This window comes from Lagenorhynchus albirostris, chromosome 11 (assembly GCF_949774975.1).
Source record: "Lagenorhynchus albirostris chromosome 11, mLagAlb1.1, whole genome shotgun sequence".
NCBI lineage: Eukaryota > Metazoa > Chordata > Mammalia > Artiodactyla > Delphinidae > Lagenorhynchus > Lagenorhynchus albirostris.
In genome coordinates this window covers 12,352,310-12,363,179 of record NC_083105.1, presented here as the reverse complement: position 1 = coordinate 12,363,179, position 10,870 = coordinate 12,352,310, and the positions used below count along the sequence as shown (strand labels likewise).

At 52.9% G+C, this 10,870-nt stretch overlaps 1 protein-coding gene across 1 annotated transcript; it reads right to left on the bottom strand.

The window, feature by feature from the left end:
* Nucleotides 1–722: 722 nt before the first annotated feature.
* MB (myoglobin) lies at nt 723–10,617 on the bottom strand. The gene is made up of 3 exons (XM_060164681.1): nt 10,433–10,617; nt 4,917–5,139; nt 723–1,413 (listed from the first exon to the last, which is right to left on the bottom strand). Exons 1-3 carry the CDS (start codon nt 10,525–10,527, stop codon nt 1,267–1,269), a joined length of 465 nt encoding a protein of 154 aa, XP_060020664.1. The 5' UTR covers nt 10,528–10,617; the 3' UTR covers nt 723–1,266.
* Nucleotides 10,618–10,870: the final 253 nt, after the last annotated feature.

The window sequence follows — 10,870 nt, the reverse complement described above, 5'->3', positions numbered from 1 at the left end:
GAGCCCCTGGAGATGTATGGCGCCGAGGACTTGGGCATCTTGGGTGCTCTTCAAGTCCCTCTCGGCTTGGGTACCCACAATGACCCAGACCACCAGAGCCCTGTCTGTAGCCTCTGCTCCAGTCGGCTTCCTGGCTGGCGCGGTCGCATACCAAGGTTTTACTCTGGGTCCCTGGAGCGAAATTTACACATTCTGCCCATGCAGTTGGCCTTTGTAGACAGGGATTGTGTCTCTTGGCCTGTGTCGGTAAGTTATTCCCCATGCGTCTGTCCTTTCTCTGTGGCCAGAAGGTCAGCGCCTGCCAGCGGCTGGCCGCCTAGCTGTCTCCCCAGCTGGAGTCCCTGCCAGCTTCCAGGCCACACATTAAACCCAGCTCTGCCACTTACTAACTAGTATCCTTGAGTTTATTACCTAAATTGTGGTAACCACAGTGACCACCTTCCCCTGATTCTGCCTCTTCTGCTCTGCGTTCACGCAGCCCCGGGCTCCCGGCACTGATCGACTGCTTGCTGCCCCCACCAGACGAGGCTCTACCCTCCATCTCCCAGTGCCCAGCACTGTCCCTGCCACTGAGTGGTGGCTCTGCCTCCTGCCCATCCTCTCCCTCCCTCCCTCCCTCCTCCCCATAAGGCTCCCGGCACACACAATCCCATCATGGCCTTTTCTCCCTCTGAACCCCCCCCTTCACTTGCTCCAGGGGATGAAAAACACCAGGCAGAGTCTATGGCATGCGAGTCTTTTATTAAGCCAGGTGAGTCACTCCATCACCTGAGAAGGTACACTCATGTTCCAGATACCACGCGCCCCAGGGGCTGGGTGTGGCTGTCCAGTCCAGCCCAGACCTTCCCGGTGCAAGGGGACATTCTACTTTCTTCACGGGGTGAGCTGATGGATCAGAGAATTATGGCTGGCGTTTAGGTGGACGGTTTGGATTGGGGATTTAAGGTGAGCTTGGAAGGAATTGGGTTGGGATTTAGGTGAAAGGAGAGTTGAGTGGGACCCAAACTCTGCCGGCCACCGTGAGGAGAGCCAAGCTTCTCCTGGTTACCAAGCTGACGACCCTCCACAGGAAGCCCGGTCCCCAGGCACGTGAAACCACCTGAACAAACCCTCATCCCTCTCCCTGCCCCCAGCCCCTCCGCATCTCCCACGGCCTCTCACAAACAAAGCAGGCACTCACTCAGAAGCAGGCACTACAGCTACACAAGATTAAGTCCCCTCCCTCCCTGCCCAGGTGGGTGGGGAGAGGGGCATGGGGGGTGAGGCTTAGCCATGGAAGCCCAGCTCCTTGTACTTGGCGGCGATGTCCTTCCGGAACAGTTCCAAGGCCTTGTTCATGGCTCCCTGGGCATCGGCACCGAACTCCGCAGGATGCCTGCTGTGCAGAACATGGATGATGGCTTCCGAGATGAACTGCAAGGACAGGGGCAGAGAGGGGTACTGGTCACAGGCAGGACAAGCCAGGGGCCAGATGGGAATCAGCCCGAACCCATCTTCTCTTTATTCTAGGGTCGTTTATTGAGCACTTACTATCTACCAGGCATGCTGCTGAACGGCCTCCATGGATTAACTCCTTTAATCCCCACAACCCCGTGAGACAGGTACAGATGGGGAAACGGAGGCCCATCTTGGTACAGATGAGGAAAGGTCAGGCCATGGAACCACGGTCAAGGGGCTAGGTGGGCTGGCTCACCAGCTACCCTCAGCTGTGCTCAGCTCGAGGACCCAACCTCGGAGAGGAAGGGAAATACTCCTACTCCATGGTTTTATCCAGGATTTGGCACTCCGAAAATCTAGAAAGAAACTATTTCCATTTGTGTGTATTTAATTTTTGCGTTTAATGGCTTAGGACGGTGATTGCTTTAAATAGCCTTTTTGGGGTTTGGGCAGGGGGTCAGAACATCATATTTTCTGTGCCAAGCACAGAGTTTGTACTCAGAAGTATAGGTGGGAGAGAAGGAGAGAAGGGAAGAGGAAAGGGTTCAGGCCTACGACTCAGCCCCAGGACCAACTGTATCTTACACCAGCCTCACCTTCACTCTTTGCTTTACCATCCACAATGTCATTACCCGGAAAATGGACACAGGCCATCTCTACAGCACGGGGCTGCTTTAGGGACTGAAAGATCTTGTGTCTGTAAGAAGCTACTGTGCTTTTTCAACGGTTCAGAAAGATTTGATGCCACTCACTACCGGGGCCTGTGGTCAAAGGGTGTCATTTTACAGAGGCCCAGACTGAGGTCACATAGCAAGTGGACCCAGGGGATCGTGGACAAATGACAGCCAGAGCCAGGGACAGAGACAGAGAGGGCACGGCGGTTGGGTTTGCCCATTTTCTCCGGCGCCCGGGGTGCAAGTGGCCAAAAGCAGGGTGGGGTTGGGTGAGTGGGGGGGAGCATGTACTGCGGGCAGCCTCAGAAGCACAGATGTCAACATCTAGTAAGCCCTGCTTGGCTCAGAACAGGGACAGCTCCACAAACACCTGCTGCTGGGCATCGATGTGGACATGTGTTTAATTCCCTTTTAATGTCATAAACACAACAAGAGGAAGTGGGGGGAGGGACTGACGTCAGCAAGCCCTGCCATGGAGCACTCAGAGACCCAAGTGCCAGGACCAGCTCCCTGACCTCCATGTGTGACCTCACCTGTAACATAGGGGCTCGTGACCCCATTAGGTCCTCCCACTCAGTTTTCCTGAGTCAGTGGCAGAGCCACAAATACTTAGAAAATCGTGGGCTGGGGCAGCTGGCAGATTGAGTAAAGATAGTTGCTTTTAGCACCCAGCGCCCTCTGTGCCCCTTCACTCACAGGTGAGAAGGAGAAATTTCTTATGAAGAACACAGACGAAGGTTCCATAGTGAGGGAAAGAGTAGACATGGGGCTCTGTCTTGATTCTTTTGCAGGGATTATGCAGTAAATTAAACCTGTTTTAAGTAGACCTGGGTTCTAGTCTGCTAGCTGGTAGTGCTACCTTGGCTCTATCATTTTCCCTCTCTGAGCCGGTCTGCTCATCCCTAGAGAGGGGATCCATCATTCGAGTCGTGTTGTGAACACCTCCACGTGCCACTGGGGCTCAGACAGAGGAGGAGCTAGGGTCTGCCCTTGAGGAGCTCGTGTCCCAGCCAGGAGACAGCTGGGTAAAGAGACAAATTACAGTACAGCCGGGCAGGCGCCATGGCAGCGGTGAGGATAAATGCCTTCGCAGTGGAGGGCTGGCAGATGGAGCAGCTGACTGCCTCAGGGGCCAGAACAGAGGCGGTGGCTTCTGAGCTGGGCCTCGGAGGATGAACAGGGATTTGCCAAGAGAAGACGGGGAGAGCAGGGACCACCGCTCGTGCAGAATCTCAGAGGCAGGACCTGCTCCTCATGTCTGGAGTGCTGAGATGGGCAGGCAGGATTGTTTGTGTGTGACTTGGGGGAGCAGGTAGGGGTGCAGGGTGGTGAGGCTGAAGAGGATGGTGGTGGTGGTTGTTCGTGGAAGATGCTGTGCCACAAGGGATTAAGAGCTTGGGTTCTAGAGTACCATAGATCAGATTGTACCTCCTGGCTTATAAGCTGGGTGACCTGGGGCAAGCTACTTAACCTCTCTGAGCCTTCAGTTTCCAAATCAGTAAAATGGGGATGAGAAGAGTACCTACCTGGGGAAGAGAATGCTAACTGCCTGCCCAATGTCCATTTTCTCCTTCTTCCTTGTAAGAGAACACTAGTTGTATTTGGAGTGGTAATAGGCTACATTTCCCAGCTTGCCATGCGTATAGATGTGGTCTTGTAACTAACTTCTGGCCAATGAAATGTAAAAAACATTGTTGGATGAGATTTCCGGGGCTCCTTAAAAGAGAGACTTCCTCTCTTCCTCTTGCTCTGTTTGGAATATGGGCTAGACGGCTGGAGCTCCAGCAGCTATCTTGGACCACAAGTCAACTTTGAGGGTGGACACCACATGCCAAGGATGGCAACACAGAAAGAACCTGCATCCCTGGTGACTGTGGGACTCCCATACCAGCTCTGCGCTCCCTACCTCTGAACTTCTTTTATGTGAGAGGGAAAGAAAACACTGAATGCAATTCCTAAGTTCATGGGGAAATCGTGAGAATTCCGTGCAGTGACCCAGGCAAATAGCTTATCATGGCCCATCCTAACTGGGAGCTATCATAATTACCCTTACCTTCCCTGCTGCACCAACCTGCCTGCTGCTCCCATCCCCAGAGGTGATATCCACAGGATCCTTTATCCCCTAGAACCCTACTGCTCCCTCTTGCCACATCCCCTCCTCCCACTGGGTCTAGACATAGGACTCGAAGCTCAGGCTCTCCCCAGCCCACCCAACTTCTCAGCCCATCACAGGGCGTTCAAACCAACTACTTATGCCTCTGACACCTGAGGCTTTCTCTCTCCATCTGTAAAGATGCAGGAACTAATAATTCCCACCCGGAATTGAGCCCACGTTGCTGAACTCCTGCCAACGAGACATGTATGTCTCCGACTCCTAGTGTCACAGGGGTTAGGAGCCGGGGTTCTGGAGGAATAGGGACCTAGTCTGAATCCTGGCTCTGCCACTTGCTGCTTCTGTGACCAGGGACAAGCTACTCAACCTTTCTGTGCCTCAGTTTCCTCATCTGTCGAGTGGGTGTGATAATGGTACCTACCTGTGGAGAGAATGCAAGTTGTGCATCCCACATCCACTTCCTCCTTGGTAACAAGATACTAATTTGAGGGAGAAATATGTTGACTCTCAATGACCCAGGAGGAAGGTAAAGTGGGTGGCAGCCCACTTTACAGATGAGGAAACGGGGGAACAAAGAGGAACGACATAGGTCACCCAGCAAGTTACTGGCTGAGCTGGGACTTGAACCCAAATCTCATGCCCTTGAGGCCTCTCCTTCCATCCTCCCAGCCGCCCCTGTCCCCGCCACCCACCTCCAGGTACTTGATGGGAATCTTGTGCTTGGTGGCATGCGACTGGGCCAGGGGCTTCAGCTCCGCGTCATGATGCCCCTTCTTCTTGAGGATGGCCCCCAGGGCGGTGAGCACGGTGTTGCCATGCTTCTTCAGATCCTCTGAGGCCTTCATGTCAGCCTCTGTCTTCAGGTGCTTGAACTTGTCAAATTTCTCCAGGGTCTCGGGATGACCCTTAAAGAGCCTGTGGGCACACGGAGGGCTGGAGTCAGATGCAGGGGTCTGGAGGTGGCCAGACCTGAGTTCAAGCCCACGCTCTCCCAGTTCCCAGCTATGTGACCTTGGGTAACTCACTTCACCTCTCTGTGCCTCAGTCTCATCCAAGGAATGGAGATAACAAGTCCCTCCCTATAGAAGCGTGAGGATTAAATGAGATAGTATATGCTGAGGGCCACACAAGAAGTGTATAAATGCTTCCTATTATTAAATATTTTTATCATCATCTTCTCCTTCTTCATTGTTACAGTGAAAGGCAGGAAAGAAAGACATCTCTGCGTTGCACCCGGTTTCACCCCCATTTCCTCTAAGCTGTTGGGAGCATAGATGACTAAATGGCGTCACAGTGGAGCAGGGAAAAGGGGGAGCACTGGGGCCAAAGGACCTGGATTTGCTGAGCACCCACTGTGTGCCAGGCCCGTGCTAGGCTCTGCACCTGCGCTTCCCCTTGGGGACATATTATTCCCACTTTACAGATGAGAGAACAGAGGCTAAGAAGTGTGAAGTCCTAGCTCAATATTACACGGCCGGGGTGCCGAAGAGCCAGACTGAAATCAGGTCTGAGTGACTCAAAAAGTAGCCCATGCAGGGAACCATCTCTGCAGCTTCCTGCCTGGGGATCGCCCTTTGATTTCTTAAATACTTCTGGCTCCAGGAGACTCACTACTACCTGTGAGAGCCGTTCCAGTCTGAGCTCAGAAACCTTAGAAGGCTCTTGCTTATTTTGCTCTGACTCCTTGCACCTCCCTGGCCCCTCACAGTACCGATGGTGAGGGTCCCTGGTGGGAGCCACCGCTAAAGACCAGGTCCCCGTTCCTGCCAGGGTCCCAGTGAGCTGGCCACAGTGATCTGAGCAACCACCTGTCACCTTGGACCTCAGTCTTTCCTGCTGAGGAAAGGTGGAGGTTAGTTAAAGGGAATCATACCTGCCACCTGGGCAGGAGTGATTTTCCCCATTTCATTCGTGGGCGAACGGAAGACCGCAGAGGAAGGTGAGTTGCCCAGGGTCACGTGTCTGGTCAGTGGCAGAGCCCAGACACAAACCCGCATGAATGGTTCCATAACTCACGCTCTCTCCTTTGTGTCGCACCCTGAAACCTCTGCAGGAGTGACCCTGTCTGCCCTGACTCCCCCTTCTCCTGTCTAATGGCTTCAGTTCTTTTAAAGGTTCCTCTTTTGTAGCTTCCTGGTTTTGCGACACGCTTAAACCTAACTGTGAACACACTCCAGTGTGCACAAGTATCTCATGGCACACACCCATACTCACAGGCGCGTGCACACACACGCACATGCATGCACGACGTAGCACGGACGGGAAGCGCTCTCTTTCCCAGGGGGCGTATCCCTCCCGCTTCCCCAGAACACCCAGGGCTGTCCACAGCCATGCCCAATGTCACCACCTCATCTAGGGCCCCGGCCAAACCTTGTACATCACTGACAGCTCATCCCTGGCACCTTTCACGCAAGGGTCCCTGAGCTCCTGACTATTATTATCTGGTGACAATGATCCTTGAACTCCTGCCTGACAGATGCAAGACCCAGAACCCACAGGCGAAGGCCTGAGGTCGGGACACTGGAGGAAGACTGTCTGGGGCAGAAGAGGGCCAAGGACCTGGGACCCAAGGCGGCCAGGGATCTCAAACATTTTGGGAGTTCCCTGGATGTCTGGGAGAAAGACTTCGGCACTGAGAATTATGGAAGCTGAGCTCTGGCCCCAGCTCTGCCTCCGATGTGCTGTGTGACCTTGAAGAAGTCACTCGGTTTCTCTGGGTCTTGGCGTAACTATCTGTAAACCAAAAGGGTTGGTCTAGCTAATTTCTCAGCCACCAAGTTCTAAGGCTTGACCTCCACCTCACCCTCCACTCTCAGCACCTGCCAGCCAGAGAGAGAGCCGGGTTTGCTTTAAACAGGGCAGAAAAATTGGGCTCAGGAGCGCCCACCGATCATCCTGGCATCACACAGCCGCCTCCCTCCCTTGGCCCCACGTCCTGCAGCTGGGAGCCGCCAGGGCAGCCACAGGAGGCCATACCTGCACGTCTGTGACAGCAATTGCCCGGAAAATGAGCAGATGGCAGGCCCTCGCCCTGTAGACATGGGTGGAGGGCTTTTCTCCAGCGTTTCAGAAGGGCCCACTGGCCTTGTGTTTTCATCCTCGATCCTATCATCAACCTGCCTAGTTTATCACAGGCCTGCTGGCAAGTCAGAGGGAAAGGAGGCCATCTCCCAGCTGTTCTCTGAGCTGAGGCCCAATCAGACACCCACATGGAAGACCTAGGACTCTCCCAGGCCTGCACAAATCCTTCTCTGCTCTAGAACCCAAGAACCAGATGAGGATGGGAATTCATCTCCAGTGTGTCAAGACTGTGGGACGATGTAGCGTAGGGGTCGAGAGCAGGCGCACTGATCCAAGTGGCCTGGATTTGAACTCCAGCTGTGGGACTTTGGGCAAGTTACCTAACCTCTTTGTTCAATGTAGTGATCCTAATAATATCTACCTCATAAGGTTGTTGTGAGGCTTAAGTGAGTAAATATACGTGAAACACTTAACACAGGGCCTAGCAATCACTGCGTATAAACATTTGCTGTCCTCTTTACCATCTCTAGCACCATGGTCACCATCACCATCCTTTCCTCCATCATCATCACCATCGTTAGGATTGGGAATTTTTGGTCCTGTCTGTAGCTGCCATTGGTTGGCTGGGACTCTTGGGCCGTGTCTCCTCCCAGCGACATGAGACGTATTGGCCACCAGCAGTGGCTTTCAAACTTTCCATGGCCTCAAAATCCTTTGTTCAAATGCAAAACTAAGTAAAGCAGAAAAGATTTGGGGAACGGAAGGAAAGGCAGGGGCCTGAAGCCCTCTCAGCAGCCTCCACCCTCCCGAAGCCCCCCTTTCCTGGAGCCAGACTGTCCAACTGACCTGCCAGCTATTATGTTCTAGAACATAATGGTCACATACTTGCAGTGAAGCCCTCAGTGTTTTATTAACAGACTCAGCTGAACAGAATTTGCCCTCTTTTATAATCAGAGGAGTGGGAGAAATGACCTTTTCTAGATGAGTAAGAAAGCCCAGGTTCAGCATCTGGAACAGAACCAAAAGGTCAGATCTTAAAGGGGCACTTTCAGCCCTAGGAGTTAGCAGCCCCTTCTCCTTGTCTCCATATCCCAAACACTAAGAGGGCAGAACCAGTTGGCGTGGTTTCTGCATGTCCTACAGCCTAAGACGTGACAGGCTGTTGGGCTCTCTGGGGCCTGCCAGGGGCCAGCAGTCTCCAGCATCATGTCTCGTCCCTGGCACCTGGCCCCAGGCAGTTCTCTCTGATCCACCCTGGGAAAGGAGGAGATGTTTCCCCATGACTCAATACCCCAAGTCTCCTTCAAGACATCCAAGTCACTGACTTAGGGCTGGCAGCCCCCAGATCACCTGGGAAAGACTCCTGCTCGGCAAAATGGTCTCCCACCCCAGCTACCCGGCCTCCTCTCCAAAAGTAAGGTGGGATCATGGACTCAGAGAATGCCAGGGCATGAGAGCAGGCAGGGATCTCAGAGACAGCGGCAGGCAATCCCTCCTCTCAGCAAATAGGGAAATGGGACCCAGAGAGGACTAGCGACTTGTCCAAGGTCACACAGCAAATGGATGGCTGAGGAGTTGATGTCAACTTTGGGGGAGACTTTTGTCCAATCAGGCAGGACCTGTTGCAGCCCAAGGAGCCAACTGACAGAGACACAAGAGGAGAAAGACATAAAGAAACACCCCAAGATGCCAGTTAGATTCAACAGAGAACTTGACTGTCCTCTCTCAAGTGTTTCTGGCATGGACCATTAAGGGCTCGAACTCCAGATAACAGGGCTTCTAGGACTGGGCATTCTCCCCAGATTTGGGAGCTGGAGATGGGTGAAACCTGAGGGAGGCTGAAAGGGCATGTAAGTGGGAGAGGACAATCTACTCTGGCTCATACATAAGGAGAAATTCATCTGTAAATTAAAGTGTGAAAGACAATCCGTTCACTGGTGGTAACTGGGGCCCACCTTCTCCCACATGCAGAAATATTGAGGTACATACATCCCATTAGGCTTTTGACCTGTGCTGCCCAGAGCATGAGAAAGGGCCAGGAGGAGGGGAGAGCCCGTCACCATCTGGGGAGGAAGGCAACTGGGACATGAGATTCTATATACAAGCCACAAGCCATTTTCTACTTAAAAATCTCAGAAGTTTATGTGTGGGGGGGTTGTTTGTTTATTCAGGAAGCCCTTGCTACAGAAGGCAAGATGTGCTTGGAGTCTATCCTGAGCCCTCAAATTCAAGACATACTCAACATCAAAAGTCACTAACGGGTCTCTGTCTTCTGTTTACTAATTATAATGCTTTAAAGGGCCCAAGTCTAAGCTTTGTCTATAATAGTTATTAACATCTTCTGGGACTCACTCTATGCCAGGAATTAGGATGGGCCCCCTACAGGCATCATCTTATTTAATTCTTATTTCCACTCTATAACTTATATATTAGGATTTCCACCCATTTTATTTATTTATTTTCCGGTACGCGGGCCTCTCACTGTTGTGGACTCTCCCGTTGCGGAGCACAGGCTCCGGACACGCAGGCTCAGCGGCCATGGCTCACGGGCCCAGACGCTCCGCGGCATGTGGGATCTTCCCGGACCGGGGCACGAACCCGTGTCCCCTGCATCGGCAGGCGGACTCTCAACCACTGCGCCACCAGGGAAGCCCCCACCCATTTTATAGGAGAAGAAATTGAGGCTCAGAGAAGTTGTGTACCTTCTTAAAGGTCACACAGCTTCTCGGTGACAGAGCCAGCTCTAGAACTACATATCTCATGTTGAAGGCCATGTCTTAGCCTTGACATTTTATAGACTTTAATGGACTTGTGACTCTGGGGTCATCCTTCCCTTCTCAGGTCCTTTTTGGCCTCATCCACTAGGTGAGGTGAGACAGATCTCTCAGATTTTTCTTGTTAATTCTGTCTATAATTCTAGGATACCACTTAGTGGGCTCTAGGCATCCAGGATTTGATTGTCAAGCTCCTTCCAGCTGCTGGCATAGGTGTGAGATGGATCCCCTTTCCTTTCCTGACTCCAATCTCTGACACATAAAAGCAAAGGAGAACCAAATAAGAGTTTTAACAAAGTCAACTAACGCAGCCAGCTGGTCAACCCCGGGCAACCGTTCCACCTTGCAGGCAAACATTCTTGATCTTTGGGAGGGAAGTAGGTGATGGGGGCAATGGGGTTTCTTCCTTTTACCTGATGAGGACGTCCTGCCCATGGCCTGCGAGATCAGCCTCCACCTTCCCCCAGACGTTCAGTACCAGCTGCCATTCTCCGTCGCTGAGCCCCATGGCACAGTCTGAAGAAGAGAAGAAGAGCAAGGCTAGGCTGACTGTGTATCCTGGTTCCGACCGCTGGGGTCTGAGGCTGCCTGGCCCTAAAGGGATTTTATACCTTCCCGGATGCTTGACAGAGATCACTTGACACCTCGCTCACTCTCTCCCCCCCCCACCTCCTTGCACCCCCCCCCCTTTCATGCAGGGGTCTAATCTTTTCATTTCTCTAGCCCTCACATGGAAGCTATTTTGAGGCAGGTGCCGTTGGGGGGTGGTAGGACAACTCAGGCCTCAGGTTGGGGTGGGGGAGGAGCTGTGTGTGTGGAAAGAGTGGGGAGGAGGTTGGGTCACTCTCTGG